Consider the following 17,350-nt stretch of genomic DNA (forward strand, 5'->3'; position numbering starts at 1 on the left):
GCAATTTGGACTCTGTAATTTGTTTTTCATTGGTGTCCAATATGCTTAAATCAGGATGCTTTGATTTGAAATGGCGATGAAGATTGTAACCTTTGGAATGGCCATTACTTCTCAGCAAACAAGGCACAATATTTTGTCTCTCGTGTAAGTAAACAAGTATCTATTTGTCCACTCTGGATTAAAACTCTATGTTCTGATTCAATCTTCCATTTCCTTTTATCACCCATTTTACAAAATCACCCCAAAAACTTTTCTGTTAGAACCAAAAAAATCTCCACAGCAACTATTCACATACAAAGAAATTCTGAGCTGAGTGTCACCTTGGAGAGAGTGCCAGACACTTGGAAGGTGGCCATGTAGAGAGGGAGGGGAAAAAGTCCTCACATTGTTGCTGCTCATTGTATAGTGGATGTCAGCTGTGTTGGTGCAAGGTTCACTCACTTTGTCCCTGGTCAATAACGGTAACAACTGAAAATACAATGAAAAGATACAGCTCTCACTCCTCTCAGACTAGAGACACACTGACAATGGTTGGTTGCTGCAGTTCATATGACAAACAAGAGAGAGTGCACAGTGGCAACCCACCTTCCAAGTTACATGACAGGCACAATAGTGACTAGTGGAAAGAGGGTTAAGCTGGACATGGACAAAGCACTCATTATTACATCTTTACTTTCTTTTATATCCTCTACATTTTTTGCAGGCTGCCCAAAATTCTTTGGTGGGCCTCAAGTGGCCTTATGTTGTGCAGGCCTGCACTAAAGAGTAATGTCAAATGGTCACAAGCTCAAAAAGAAATCTTGAGAGAACTTAAAAAGGAAATAAAAAAACCAAATAAGAGAGAATGAGGAAAAATTAGAAAAAAAAATAAAAACAATTCAAGAAAATTATGGAAAGAAAGTTAACCAATTTTAAAAAAGAGGTACAAAATCTTAAAAAAGAAAGTAACTCCTTGAAAACTAGAATTGGGCAAGTGAAATTGAATGATTTTATAAGACAAACACCAAGATATAAAACTAGAAAAAAAATAGAAGAGAATCTGAAACATCTCATTAGAAAAACAACTGATCTGGAGAGAAGATCAAGGAGAGACAATATGAGAATTGTTGGACTACCTGAAAGTTATGATGTTAAAAATAATTTGAATACAATAGTATAAGAAATTATTAAGGAAAAATGCCATGAAGTTCTAGAACAAGAAGGCAAAGTAGAAAAAGAAAAAAATCTACCAATTACCACCTGAAAGAGACCCTAAGAAGAAAATTTACAGGAATGTCATAGCCAAGTGTCAAAATTAGCAGGTTAAGGGGAAAATATTGCAAGCAACAAGAAAAAAAATCCCAAATACACGGAAATAGTCAGGATTTCGTAAGACTTGGCAGCTTCTACTCTAAAAGACCACAGGTTTTGGAACATTATATTTTGACAAACAAAAAAGCTGGGGTTACATTCAAGAATAACTTATCTAGCAATGTTGAATATAATCCTAAGTGAAAAAAAAATAGACATTTGATGAACTGAAAGACTTTCAGGTATTTGTAACAAAAAGACCAGAACTCAATGGAAAATTTGATACAAAAGATCCAGAAGAAATATAAGGAACTCATTAAAGACTGATTATAAGGCACTGATTAAGGTCAAACTGTTTACTTATGATATATGAAAATGTTATTAACATTAGTAAATATTATTATTATTAGTAGTAATAGCATTCTTAAAACTGTTATCATTACTAAGGTAATTTGAAAGAAAGATTGCGGCTGAGTTGTATATGATGATGTAGTTGAGTAAGAAAAGGTTAAAAGGAGAATTATCTCATGAAAACAGGTCATGAAAGGTAGAGCTAATACAGAGGAAGCAAGTGGGGGTGGAGGGCTGGTAATACTGGAACATTACTCTCATCTGGGTTGAAGATGAAACAATTTATATATCTGAAGAGGTTTAGAAGTGTTCTGAACTTCTAGAGAAGTGAGAAAACTGAGGAAAAGGGTGGGGAAGGGACTTTATTTTTAAATGTTTTATTTTTTCTAATTACACATCAAGACAAGTTTTAGCATTAATTTTTGCAAGATTTTAAGATCCAAATTTTTCTCCCTCACTACTTTTCCTGCATACTTCCAAAAATGGTAGGCAATTTGATATACATTATGCATGTACTATCATGTATGACATATTCCCATATTAGTCACGGTTGAGAAAGAAGAAACAGATCAAAAGGGAAAAAAAAAGACACAAAAAAGAGTAAAGTAAGTGAAAAAAATATGCTTCAATCTGCATTCAGAGTCCATCAGTTTTTTATCAGGATATGGATAGCATTTTCCTTTATGAGTCCTTTGTACTTGTCTTAGAACATTGGATTGCTGAGAAGAACTGAGTCATTCATAGTTGATTATCACACAGTGTTGCAAATACTGTGTATGATGTTTTCTTGATTCCACTCATTTCACTTTCCAGGTTTTTCTGAACTCTGCCTGTTCATCATTTCTTATTGCAACAATAGCATTCCATTACATTCATATACCACAGCATGTTCAGCTGATTGGTATTCCCTCAATTTCCAATTCTTTGCCACCATGGAAAGGGCTGCTATAAATATTTTTGCACATGTGCATTTTTGCACATGCACATTTCCCCCTTTTTTATCAACTCTTTGGGATACAGGCCTAGTAGTGGTATTGCTGGATCAAAGGGTATGCACAGTTTGGTTGCCCTTTGGACATAGTTCCAAATTGCCCCCCAGAATGGTTGGATCAGTTCACAACTCTGCCAACAGTGTATTATTGTCCCAATTTTCCCATATTCTCTCTAACATTTATCATTTTCCTTTTTTATTTTTCTCATATTAGCCTATCTGTTAGGTATGAGGTGGTACCTCAGAGTTATTTTTATTTGCATTTCTCTAATCAAAAGTGATTTAGAGCACTTCTTCATACGTGTATAGATAGCTTTGATTTATTCGTCTGAAAACTGCCTGTTCATATCCTTTGACCATTTATCAATTGGGGAATGGCTTGTATTCTTATAAATTTGACTCAATTCTCTATATATTTGAGAAATGAGGTCTTTATCAGAGACATTTGCTATAAAGATTGTTTCCCAGCTTTCTACTTTCCTTCTAATCTTAATTACATTGGTTTTATTTGTGCAAAAGCTTTTTAATTTAATATAATAAGATATTTATTTTATATTTCTTAATGCTCTCTATCTCTTGTTTGGTCATGAACCTATAACTCACTTAACTTCTTTAAGAATTTGGATGCAACTTGGTGCATATATGTTTAGTATTGATATTACTTCATTGTCTATGACACTTTTTAGCAAGATGTAGTTTCCTTTCTTATCTCTTTTAATTAGGTCAATTTTTGCTTTTGCTTTGTCTGAGATCAAGATTGCTACCCCTGTTTTTTTTTTTAACTTCATCTGAAGCATAATAGATTCTGCTCCAGCCAGTTACCTTTACTCTGTGTGTATCTTTCTGCTTCAAGTGTGTTTCTTGAAGCAACATATTGTAGGATTCTGGTTTTGATCCACTCTGCTATCCACTTCCATTTTATAGGAGAATTCATCCCATTCACATTCACAGTTATGATTGCTAGTTGTGTATTTCCTTCCATCCTATTTTTCCTCCTGTTTTTCCTCTCTCCTTTCAGCCTTTCTCTGCTCAACAGTGTTTTACTTCTGTCTACTGCCTCTCCTGGTCTGCCCTCTCTTCTGTCAGCACCCCAAACTCCCACACCTTTACTTAATCTCCTCCCCTCCTACTTCCCTGCTGGTTAAGATAGATTTCTATCTTCAACTGGTTGGGTATATTGTTTCATCTTTGAGCCAGTACTGATGAGAGTAAGGTTCAATTGATGCCCATTGGCTACCCTCCCATCTTCCCTTCCACTGAAATGTTTTTCAAGCCTCTTCATGTGAAATAATTTAACCCACTCTACCTCTCTCTTCCTTCTACACTCACTGTGCTCCTCTTTCTCATCCTTTAATTACTTTTTAAATGTTATTCTTTCAAATTCATCTTATACCTGTACCCTCTGTCTATATATATTCCTTTTAGCTGTACTATTAGTGGTACAATTTTTAAGAATTACAGTTGTTGGGGTAGCTAGTGGTGCGTTGGATAGAGCTCTGGCCTTGGAGTCAGAGGACCTGAGTTCAAATCTGGCCTTAGACACTTGACACTTACTAGCTGTACGAACCTGGGCAAGTCACTTAACCCCGACTGCCTCACCAAAATGCAAAAACAAAAACAAACAAAAAAGAATTACAGGTATCATCTTCCCACATAGGGATGTAAACAGTTCATCTCCATTGAATCCCTGATTTTTTTTTTTTTTTTTACCCTTGGAGTATTTTATGCTTAATTTTTCCAGGTAGGTAATTCTTGGTTGTAGTCCTAGCTCCTTTGCCTTCTAGAATATCATGTTCCATGACCTCTGATCCTTTAACGTTGCAGCTGCTAAGTCCTGGTTAATCCTGATTGTGGCTCCCTGAAATTGAATTGTTTCTTTCGGGCCACTTGCAGTATTTTGTCCTTGACCTGATAGTTCTTTAATTTGCCTATAGTATTCTTTGGAGTTTTTATTTTGGGATCTCTTTCCTGAGGTGATTGGTGGATTCTTTCAATGACTATTTTGTTTTCTGGTTCCAGGATATCAGGGCAATTTTCCTGGATAATTTATTGAAAGATGCTGTCCAGGTCTGCCTTTTGATTATGACTTTCTGGTAGTCCAATGATTCTGACATTATCTCTCCTGGAACTATTTTCCAGGTCATTTTTTTTTCCAGTGAAGTACTTTATATTTTCTTCTATTTTTTCATTCTTTTCAATTTGTTTGATTGATTCTTAATGTCTCATAGAGTCATTAGCTTCCACTTGCCCAATTCTAACTTCTAAGGAATTGTTTTCCTCAGCTTTTGTACTTCCTTTTCCATTTGGCCAATTGTACTTTTTAAGCAGTTGTTTTCTTTTTCCAAGTTATTGATTCTTTCTTCATAATTCTCTTCCATCACTCTCATTTCTTTTCCCAATTTTTCTTCTACTTCTCTTTTATGATTTTTAAGCTCCTTTTTTGAACTCTTCCATGAGTTCTTTTTGGGCTTGAGACCACTTCTCATTTTTCTTTGGGGTTTTGCCCATAGGTGTTCTGACATTGTCCTCTTCTGAGTTTGTGATTTGATTGTCCCTGGCACCATAATAACTTTCTATGGTCAGATTTTTTTTTGCTCATCTTTTTTTGCTCTTTTCCTTTCTTTTAAATTTGATTTCTGCTCCCAGCATGGAAGGGACACTATCTCAGGCTTCTTGAGCCAGGAGCTGTAGGTCCTGGCTGTTTATCTTATGTGGCATTGATGTTGCCATGAAGCCCATGAAGGACCCTTATGTCTGGTGCTGTGCTTGGGAGAGGGGTAGGAGGAGGTTGGAGCTGCTGGAGATTATAGGGATCTGGCAGCTTACCTGGTGCTGAGCTGGGGTCCTAATGCTGGTGTTTGGTGTGTGCTGAGGCCACTGGGATATTTCTGCAATTCCTGGGACTACACTGAAGCACGTGGAGGTCTGCTGGAGGATATCTGTTTGCCCAGGACTATGTTGAAGCACATGGTGGTTCTCAGAGCTGGAGTCTGCCCGTTCAGTGGCTATGCTGAGGCACAATGGGGGGCTCTGGTGTTGGTGCTTGCCTGCCTCACAACATGGGCTCAAGATCTACTTTTGGTTAGCTGAGGTGGGGTTTGCTGCTGGCTTGCAGAGATCCTTCCTGTTCTGGACTGCATTCCTCTTTTACCTAAGTGAGACAGACCTTTCTTTTCAATCTTCCAAGTATCTTGGGCTGAAAGATTATTTCAACCCATCTTTTTTGCTGGTTCTACTGTTCTAGGATTTGTTTGGGAACACTATTTTATGGTTGTTCGCAGGTGAACATGGAAGAAGAACCCATAGGTGCTAAAATGCTTATAGCAGCTCTCTTTGTGGTGGCAAAGAACTGGAAATTGCATGGATGCCCATCAATTGGGGAATGGCTGAACAAGTTGTGGTATATGGTTGTGATAGAATATTACTGTGCTATGAAAAATGATGAGTTCATTGATTTTAGAAAAACAAAGAAAGACTTTCATGAAGTAATGAAGAGTGAAATGAGTAGAACCAAGAGAACATTGTATACAGTAACAGCAACTTGTGTGTGTGTATGTGTGAATGCGTGTATGTATGTATGCGTGTGTATACCTATTTGTACCTAATGGTAGCCATCTCTAGGGTAGGGAGAGGGAAGAAAAAAAAAGAAATTTACAGGATAATTTTGTTTTATATTTGAAAGGAATAGCAAGTTGTGCATAATAGATTTGTAGTTTCATGTACAATCTTCTTTTTATTATACTATGTTATAAAAATGTTTTTTATTTCATAAATTAAAAATAAAAATTTAAAAAGCAATAGGGAGATGGGAGGAGGAATATTAAGTTCAGGGAACAGCAAGTAAGCTGATTTGTAAAAGCCTGGGGAAAACAGGCTGGAACCAGTTTGTGAAAGTCTTAAAATAGCAAATGTGTGTTTTATATTTTAATCTAAAGGCAATAGGGAACCACTAGCAGTTTTTTAGCAAGACAGTGCCATGGGAGCATCTGTGTTTTGGGAATATCACTATGGAAACTGTATAGAAGAGGACGAATTGCAGAAGGCAGAGACTTAAGGCAAAGAGATCTATCAGAATTCTGTTGAAATTGTCCAGGTGAGAAGTGGTGTGAGTCTAAACTAGGTTGCTGCCCCTAGTGGAGAGAACTCATTAGGGAACTCTCCTTGGGATAAGATTCATGTTGTGAAATAGAATTGGCATTAATTGGCAACTGATTCGATATTTGGGATGAGGAAAGGTAAGTATAACACCAAGGTTGTGAACCTGGGAGATTGGAAGGATGAAAGTGACCTGGATAGTAATTGGGACTTGCAAGCTTATACTGATCTATATAAAATTGTGAAGTATGTGAATTCCTTCTTTGGATACCTCTATTCCCCCCATTTTCCTCATGGTATGTATCCCCTGCTTTGCTACCCTTCTATGTACAAAGTATAGAAATATAGAAGGGAAGTATAGAAGCGGGTTTGATATTGTGGAGGAAGATAATGAGTTCCTTTTTGGATGTGTTGAGTTTGAGATGCCTATGGGACACTGAGATGGAAATGTCCAGCAGGGAGTTGGTGATATAATATGTATTCTTTCTTGAAAAGATTGAATGATAGCCCTTTTCTGTCATCATAAATAGCCTTATCTTGCCCACTCTGCAACTGCGCCTTGACAGCTCATTCTACTTGCTTCGGAAAATACTCCCACAAAAGATTTTGTTTTTTAATTAAGTTATCTTTCAACTTTGCTGTTGTTGAATTCACACATTTCCCACCTGCCATTTACATAATAAACTCCAATAGGAATAGATTGGGTTAGGTTTATTACGAGTAATTTGTTATCCATAGTTATTTGTACTCAGTTTCAGTTCATTGAAAAAGTAATCCCAACAGATTGTAAATTGCTCATGGTTCAATGTGGAGGAACAAAGTATTACTGAATGGTATTTTTAGGTCATTAAAATGGTGGGGTTTATAGGAAAGACAATAATTGTGGGAACTTTGTAATTTGCCTTTTCTTCTGCCTCTCAAAGGCCTTAAGACATTGAAAAGAAGTTCTTAATGAGCCTTACTGAGTAGGTACACAAATGACTCACAAAGCAACCAATAAACAGATATTTTGCTTGTTGGAAGTTCATAGCAAAAAGGATTTATAATGAACACTCCCTCATAGCTGCTATTGTCTGTTTCCCACCTTGTTGTGACATCTTTCTGGGATTAGTAGTTTAACTTTTGAGTTAGTTCACTTAAAATGTATCTTAACAAAAAAAAAAAGCCCCATGACAATTTATTTGGCAAGAAAGTCTAACACATTTCAGCTATTAAAATAAGAGATTATTTTTACGAAGCTTTTCATGTATTTTTGGAGTTTAGTGGTAGGTTAATGAAAGAATCTACATGGGATGCCTGTTATCAATGAAAGATTCTCTATAAGAGACACGTTTTTTTTCTTAGAGAAACAATTCAATTTTGAGTAGACCAGTGCTTCTTTGGAATAGTCTTTGTGGTCTGATTTAACACCTGACAATAGGTAGAAGATTCTGTTTTCTTCTTCAAAAATACTTTCATCAAGTAGCTGATGTCTAAAATCCTATAGTAAGAGCTTAATTCTTTCATCCCCTGTTAAAATGCACCCCATCTCCTAAGAGAGTGACTACATTAAGCCTAATGGACTCTTTAGTATAAATAAGTTGGTCACTGTTTCTGTGATCAGCATTAAGGGAAGATGTAGTGGATGGTGATCATTGGACCTAGAAAGATAGCAGAGCAAGGGATACCATGGTGGGAATAAGGGGTATAGAATGTTAGAGATTTGGAGGGAGTTTAGAGGTATCCAAAAAAAGAATTCACATACTTTACAATTTTGTATAGTTGAGTACAAGGTTGTAATTTTGGGAAGAAGGTGGGTTTCAGATTCACTTCTGGTATGGAAACTCTAAGATGAAAGAAAGGCACAGAGTTTCTGGGTAATTACTAATTAATTTGGTAATTACTAATTAATTTGTTAATTAGGCTAGCAAATAATATGTTGGTTGATGGTCAGTTATCTTGCTAGGTGATCAAAGACAAACCATGGAGATCATCAAATGCTTAAAAATCTTTGGAAAAATGGGTGCCCCCACAGGTAGAGATCAACACTGATTGTTGAATAATCAACGAGGGGGTGGACTTTCAAATAAGGAGATGGGCTTTAGCTCCTCCATATGCTTGATAATGAGACTCATCTCCCTCCAGCTATCTGGACAAAGGAATCCATCTCCACCCAGACCACTTAAGTTGAACAATGTGGGGTGGTAGTTTCAGGGGCATGAGCCTAATGATGTTTGGGGCCTCTGATTTTACCTAGATTAGATTCTCTTTACACTTTAATCAGAAATAAGCTCCCAGTTGGGTGGAGAACCAACCAAGATTGAAGGGAATGTTACTGGAGGGTTAGGCATCAGCCTTGTTCTTCAGAGACTGGCTGATCTACAAGGGCTGGTCCCTTAATGTGGAAATAAAAGGGAAAAAACTCACCTGAGTCCTAGTTTAATAATTGGTTATTAATAATAGAAAAATAATAACTTCTCTCAACTCTCTCCACTGATACATATCTATAATTATTTCATAACTTCTAGTCATAGAGTATTGATTGGATATTGAGATATTTCAATCTTGCCCATGGTCACACAGTTAATATATTCCAGAGGAAGGGTTAAACCTTTATATTACTGCCCCAAAGCTAATCATCTATTCAATATGTTGAGAGCAGATCTGGAAGAGCCAGTTCAAGTGTGAAAGAATTCACTTAGACTGTCTCTTTTAGCCATCAGGAACTTTATTAACATGAAAGCACATGGACCTGTATTGTAGCTGCAAGTCTACAATTAAGGTACTGGTATTTGGGGGAACTAGGCTTATAAAGACAGAAAACTATACAGCCTGTAGATATTCAGGATGATGATGAAGTTTTAGAGTTTTATGGTGGTTAAAGATAAGGAAGGCTGGGGTGGGGAGTGTGGATTTTATGACACAGGATGAGGGAGACAAGGACATGATAAGGAAGACAGTGGTAGGGGACACAGGATGAAGTAGACAAAAGGTATTCTTTTGGTAATTTTATGGTACAAGATAAGGAAAAGTTTTATGTTATTTCAAGATAAGGGGAAAAGGACTTTAGCATGCTCTCAAGTTATAGAATGAGCTACAAAATGAACCATCTCCCAAGAAGGGCCTCACAAAGTACTGGAAAAGCAACTCTTAATATTCTCCTTAACCCCTATGATACCATATACTGTGTCCACATCAACTATGCCATACTGCTTCTCAAGCTTAGAAATATATAATAAATTACCTCCTCTTTCCTTCCTTGTTTGTACTTTCTACAGAGGTGAACAAATGATGTAGCTTGAAGTGGGGGTGGGTGGGTAGATGTCCCTAAATGGGCATGGTCCTTCAGGGATAGGGTGATCACTTCTAGTCCACTTTAGAAAGTTCAGGGCTTCTGCCCTTGAAAGCTTAAGAAAGGTTGCTTTCTGTTGGTTCTTCCAACATGCCTTTAGCCAGTCTCCTGGTATTCTTGGAGCCAAAGCGAACATTTTCCAACTCTATTTGATATTTGGAAGCAGTCAGCCCAGGTACCCACATTATTCACTATAACTATCAGGTGGCATTGTCTTTCTCACTGGGTTGTCAGGTAGAACACCCTATAAACTCTAAAGGTCTATTGAAAGGTGAACTATTATTCTCCTTGCAATTATTTTTCATCTTGTTTTATCCATTTTCCCAGTACTGCCCAAGTTTTGTGCTGATACTCCCACAATGTTAAAAGGCATAAGTGTCTAAACCTATAGGGCTCTAGAACAATATACAGATTTTTAAGGAGTTTATAAGCATCATGGTGGATAAGATATGGATGGGTTGTGATCCTTCTTATTTGGTGGAATACCCAAATTCATGACATTGTAGATCCACTAAAATTGTCAATAAATTATGAGTCTGGGGATAGCTTTAGCCTTCAGCAACTGTGAGCTCTGCAAAACTACCCTAGGACTTAGTGATGGCAAAAGTACATGGCAAAAGGATGACTGTTTTGGTCATGACTCTACTCATCTAGGGAAGGCAACAAGTATTTATTAAGCACTTATTATGTACCAAGTGCTGATCTAAGTGCTGGGGATAAAGATGTGAACAAAAAGAAAACCAAGGAGCTTGTATTCTACTGAGGAAAGACAACAGAAAAAAAAAGCCAAGAAGGGGGAGAGGTAGCTGCATAGGGTCAAAGTTCAGAAAGTCAGAAGCAGAGCCAGAAGGGGAATGAACATTGGTCAGCTTGGGCCTTTCCAAAAATGAATTGAATCAGCATAAAGAGATTAGATGGTTGATTTTCTCTTAGTTAATTTTTAATGGTTTATTCTCACAGAAACCAAGATATTTTTGATACTCTGAAGATTTGTCTTGGTGTCTACCTGCTGAGACAGCTGAATAAAAGCAAATATATCTTCATCTTTGTATAGACTAGTCAACTGTCATTACATACATGAATGGAGGGGAGCAGTGATGTGGATAATTAAAAATGGCAGATAATTAAACACATTCATTTGACTTTGTGATATGTTTTGTACATACCTTTATTGTATCTGTATGCATAGTACTCTCAATGAATGAAACTATAGCAAAGAGGTATGTCTTAAGAGGAATTGGAAAGCTGTAGAATTTGCCTAGTCTCTATTTTGCTGATCAGCCTCGATTACCTCAAGCCTAGAATGGGCAGCATTGTATCTCATACTGACACAGACCACTGATCTAGGCAATGTTAATATTTCCTTCTCTTCTTTTCTCCTTCTCTTTCTTCTCCAACTGCAAGAGAGCTGTGAGATCAGGAAAATAGTCATTGTTACATTAACCCTAATGAAGGCTGGAGCCTCTTTCCTACCCTAAGGTAGCTTATGAGAATGGAGATAGTTGAGAAGTTGAGACCTCTGGGCTGGTATTACCTAAACAGGTAATACCTAAACTATGATTATAGAAGTGAGTATGTGTCTGAGGCCAGATTTGAACTCAGGTCCTCCTGACTCCAAGGCCAGTGCTCTATCCACTGTGCCATCAGCTGCCCCAGAACTGAGTATTTTGATAGGGGTAGAGAGCAAGAGAGCAAGGCTCATTGGGTTAGAAGAACACATCTGTGGGGTGCTGGCTTCCTTGGCTGTCCAGCCTTCCTTGTGTAGTATTTTCCCTTGAGGGACATCATTTGCATTGGGCTATAGTTTAAAGTATTTGAGGACTTGGGCATAGAACATACTAAAGAGGTGAACAGGGATAATGGATGCAAGGTCAGTGACAGCTGTCTTTGATAACACTGCCAAATTCATTTCCTATTCTCTCAGGTATGCTGGTATTAGAGGTGTCAAGATCCTGCCAGTCAGTGGTCTGGGGACCCTTACAATGAACAAAAGCAAGTGATATCCCACTGTTTCAGACAAGGGACTCTTCCCAGGAATCAAATTCTTCCAGGAACAAATAGACATGATGCAGCTTTCTTCATCTAATCCTGAATAGGCAGCCTCTATCCGATGTTAGGAAAGCAGGGCAGTTGAACTCTGGGATCAAACATGGAGCAGCTACTGCTAATATCTTTATCTGACATTCATGATATTTATTAGTCATAGAATGCACCAAAGGACTGAGTACTGATGACTTTGGGTCACATGGTCAAAAGCAATGCTGGTTGTTGGAAGGATTAGAAGAACAGGGTTTTTTCTTTTCTTTTCTTTTTTTTACCTGTTTTGTGTCATGAAACTTTTTTGGCACTCAGATGAAGCTTATGGAGCAATTCTCATCTATCCTTTAGTCATTGAATGGGCATTGCCTCAGACAAACTGAGGCCTGGGACAGATCTTAATTTAGAAAGGCCAAGGTCATCCAGTGTATCCCGGGCCATGGCCAGTCATTTTGACTTTTGTCTTGCCACTATACTCCATTGACTCTGGAAGAGAGAGTGAACTGACAACTTTGACAAATTCCTTCTCACCATAATGTCTTCAAATGCATAAAATAAAATGCATAGGATTACAAAGGAAACCAATTATATTCTACATAAAGCTATATTTTTTTCCCATCCAAATTCATGGACCCCTGAATTCTATCCACTGAATGCTTGGGGCCATATACTTCAGGTTAAGAATAATAATAAAAACTAACATTTAAAAATGTTGTAAGGTTTACAAAGTACTTTACAAGTGTTATAATTTTATCCTCCTAGCAACCCTAGGAGATAGGTGCTATTATTATCATCCCCCTTTTTTCCAGATGAGGAAACTGAGAGAGAAATTAAATGACTGGTCCTGGGTCACATACAGGTAGTAAGAGTCTGAGTCTGGATTTGAACTTAGGTCTTTCTGACAGTAGGTCCAGGGCTTTATCCATTATGCCACTTAGCTAGACATGTTTTTGTTGGACATCTCAAGCCTCTTGAAGATAGTTGTTCTCTGAGATACCACTTCACACCTATCAGGAAAATGATAAATGTTTGAGAGAATGTGGGAAAATTGGAAAAATTCACTGTTGGTGGAGTTGTGAACTGATCTAACCATTCTGGAGAGCAATTTAGAAGTATGCCCAAAGGGAAATCAAACTGTGTATACCTTTTGATCCAGCAATACCACTACAAGGTTTATATCCTAAAGAGATCATAAAAAAAGAAAAAAACACCTACATGTACAAAAATATTTATAGTAGCCCTTTATGTGGTAGCAAACAGTTAGAAATTGAGGGGATGCCCATCAGTTGGGGAATGGTTGAACAAACTGTGGTAAAAGAATGTAACAGAATACTACTATGTTATAAAAAAAATGATGAGCAGGTAGATTTCAGAAAAACCTGGAAAGACTTACATGAACTTATACAAAGTGAAATGAGCAGAACCAGGAGAACATTGTACACAGTAACAGCAATGTTGTATAATGATCAAGTATGAATAACTTAGCTCTTCTCAGTAATACAATGGTCCAAGACAATTCCAAAGGACTTATGATGGAAAATGTGCACACATCCAGAGAAAGAACTGATAGAGTCTGAATGCAGATTGACACATACTATTTTCACTTTATTTATCTTTGTGGGTTTTTTTTCCATTTTGGTCTCTTTTTTTGCACATGACTTATATGGAAATATGTTTACATGATTACACATATGTAACCTATTTAAAATTCTTGCCTTTTAGGAAGGTGGAGAGGAGGGATGGAGGAAGAGAGGGAGGGAGGGAGAAAAATTTGAAATCAAATAAAAAAATGAATGTTACAAATTGTCCTTACATGTAATTGGAAAAAAATAAAATACTATTTTAAAAATGGAAGATAATTATTATGAGATCCTGAAAAATAAGTTGCCAGATTTTGAGAAAGTCACTTAATGTTTAAGAGGCTCAGTTTCTTCATCTAAAACATGAGAGAGAGCTGGGCTGGATGAGCTCTTAATTTCTTGCCAATTCTAACATTCTGTGATTATAGGCTTCTAAAAATTTTATTTAATCATATTTTCCCCTCCATGATGGGAAATTTGCCAGCAAGTTCTTGTTACCCTTGAGTATGTAAATCTAATTGTGAAATATAACTTTGTAAAATAATTTGGAGAGGGAAGTTATTTGAAAGATTTTTCTAATAGGGAAGTATTTTACCAACAGAGAGCAGTGAATTGGTGAGTCAGTCAACAAACCTTTATTAAGTGCTTACTCTGCTAGGCACTGTGCTAAATCCTGGGGATGCAAAGAAATGTAAATACACACTTTACTTTCAAGGAGCTCACATTCTTATTAGGGAAACAACATGTTCATTTAAGATATTCAGTCATTTTTCAGTCATGTCCGTCCAACTCTTCATGACTTCCTTTGTGGTTTTCTTGGAAAATATACTGGAGTGGTTTGCCATTTCCTTCTCCAGCTCATTTTTACAGATGAGGAAACAGGGCTAAGTGACTTGCCCATGGTCACACAGCTAGGAAGTGTCTGAAGCTGAATTTGATCTCAGGTCTCCCTGACTCCAGGCCTAGCAGTCTATTCACTTTACTTCCTAGCTGCCCTGTTATTTGCTTTCGTACTGGTACCCTAAAGACTTGCAGGGTCTTTTCAACTAACTTGTGCCTGGAACCTCTTGGAGGTGCTGTTTTCCCCATTAGAGTGTACACTCCTTGAGATTAGGGACTATCTTTGCTTTTCTATTTGTATTCTGAATTTTTTAGCACAGTCCTTAGTACTTAGTAAATGCTTGATAATTTTTCCCTCATTTATTCATTCATTCATTCACTCAATCATTCATTCAGCACAGAGTTGTGCTACTATGTGTATTTTTTTTAAAGGAATCTCCCATTTGAAATTCAGTTCAGCACTGAGTGAAACACATATCATTGAGGGGCATCTGCTATTGCTATTGCACTGTTTTGCATGCTATCACTGCAATATGCACGTAAGTTGGTGAATTATTTATGTATAATGTATTTGATTCTGACCTTTTGTACAAAGAGACAGTTTTGGCATATGTTCTATTTCACTTCTCATTTTAAAGACATGACTTTTTTAAAAAAATTGTGGATATGTATGCTCTTTTCTATGTTGTCACTTGTGATCAATCCATTTCTTTTAGGCTTTGGCTCATCTCCACCTGATAGAATATATTGGAGAACAGACAGCTGTGCTAATAAAGGTAACATTGAATGTCAAAGTTTAAAGAGTTTCAACCAAACCATGTGGATGTTTTTGCTGATCTTTCTGTTTTATACAAAAGCTAGGAAGAACCATTTGTATTGATTATACAGTAAGTGATCAAAGGGGATCCATTTTATCAAACTCTCTTAAAAAAACAAGGGCAGCTTTTTTTTTTTTTCAAAGAGAAAGGGTATAATTATATGTCTGCTACAAGTCTTAGGTTGGAAATAATTCTGATTTTGAACAATATCTTATCTGTCCATGTAACTAGGCAACCAGGGATTTGATTTAGATAAACTTGCTGTTATAATTACCCAAACCCAGGACTAATGAACTGATTTTCTGTGTATAGGTTCTCCAAAGGATCGCCATATTGGTGAGACCTGGATAAATAACTGTATGATATTGAGCAAATACTTTAACTTGAGTATCAATTTTCTCTTATGTAAAGTGAGAGAGTGTTATTAAGTAACCTCAAAAGTCCTTTGCCCCCCCAAACTTTTCTAAATCTAGCTTTTGTGTCCTGTTTGATGGGGTAGGTGGGGGAATACCTCAATGAACTGACATGATTATTTAGTATTCCCCTCTCCAGGAAGCTGGAGTAGCCCCAGTTTCCTAATAGTTTAGGAAGGGTGAGAAGGGCTGTTGAGATTACTCCTTTCTGGAAATATAGAATTACATCCTGTGAGTATTGGACTAGGGCATGGGTCACCAAATTATGGCCCAAGTGCCAATTCTGCCTATTTTGTATGACCTGCTAGTTTACAATATTTTTTTTACAATTTAAAATCCAATGAAACTTAAATAAAAACATTGTTAGCTCATAACCACATTAAAAAAAAAGGACTGGGCCAGATTTGACCCTTAAGCCATAGTTTGTTGACCCCTGAACTAGGGTACAGAGACTTTTGCATCTAGTTGTCAAACTCCAATAACACTGATTCCCAGGGTCCTGTTATTTCTGACATATGTATGACTGAAAAAAATTATGGAAGGACCCAGAAGGCATTCTCAAGGATAGAGCTTTTGCTGCCTTCATGCATGAGTCAGACATCATTGACTAGTCCCAAGATTAGATAATATTTGTGCAGCTTACAGAACAGCCCAATATACAAAACTACTTAAGGAACACAGACGTAGAAAGGTGACCCCAAAACCTCAGACATTTAGAGCTAAACTTTTCTGTGACAGAGATCTTTCATCTTCAGTCTCAGTTCCTCTCCCTCTGTCTCTTCTCTCTGTCTCTTCCCCCTTCTCCCTTTGCATCTTCTCTCCCTCATGTCTCTTCCCCCACTCCATTCCCCCATATTACCCTCACTCTCCCCCAAACCTTCCCCTTCAGAGTCCATAGCTGATGTTTAAGTGCCCCTCTACAACTAGACTATAGTCAGTTTTCCTAATCCCCACTCCTGGGATTTAGGCTCTTTGTTTTTGTGTGCTGGTTATAGGCAATCTTGGAGTAGGAGAGGAACTAACACCCTCATTATGGCTATTGTCAACAGATGTTGCCTTCTTGCCCTTGGTAGATGGACTGTTCTGCCTCTCTGATTGTGTTAGTGCTATTCTTGATTCTACAACTAACAACTAATTGTGCAACTTTGGGAAAAAAATCACTTTCTTGGGTTCCTCATCTGTAAAATGGATTGAAGGCCTCTACTTATAACCCCCTTTACTCCTAATGTTCTATAAGTCTAAAGTTTGAATATATGCAATTGGAAAATGAAGGTTATATATTTCCTTTTTAAATGAAATGTTGCTATGACTTTTCCTTGTTAGATGGTTCCAGAAGATCAGCGCCTCGCTGCTGCCATCATCTTAGTTGTCTGGATCTCAGCTCTGGCTTCTTCCTTGATTGATAACATTCCATTCACAGCTACCATGGTAAGTCTTAGCATTGGAATGGTAGATTTTTAGGTCCTTCCCTGCTCTGGTACATATATGGAGAGGTACCTCTCTTGTTGCCTGGGCAGGTGTCAGGAAGCAGTTATTTCAATTGATTACAGTAGTAAGGCCCTTACGGTAGTAAGGGCCTGAAGTAAGAATTTGGGTTTCTGTAT

General features: G+C 37.3%; 1 protein-coding gene across 1 annotated transcript in view; it reads left to right on the forward strand.

The window, feature by feature from the left end:
- OCA2 (OCA2 melanosomal transmembrane protein) overlaps nt 1–17,350 on the forward strand; it is a 556,217-nt gene that overhangs the window by 334,270 nt on the left and 204,597 nt on the right. Inside the window, exons 19-20 of the mRNA XM_027856659.1 lie at nt 15,232–15,291; nt 17,070–17,174. Of these exons, the coding sequence (XP_027712460.1) occupies nt 15,232–15,291; nt 17,070–17,174 (165 nt within the window). The remainder of the gene's footprint in view (nt 1–15,231; nt 15,292–17,069; nt 17,175–17,350) is intronic.

Source organism: Vombatus ursinus, unplaced genomic scaffold (genome assembly GCF_900497805.2).
Source record: "Vombatus ursinus unplaced genomic scaffold, bare-nosed wombat genome assembly UNPS02011591.1, whole genome shotgun sequence".
NCBI classification, from domain to species: Eukaryota; Metazoa; Chordata; class Mammalia; order Diprotodontia; family Vombatidae; genus Vombatus; species Vombatus ursinus.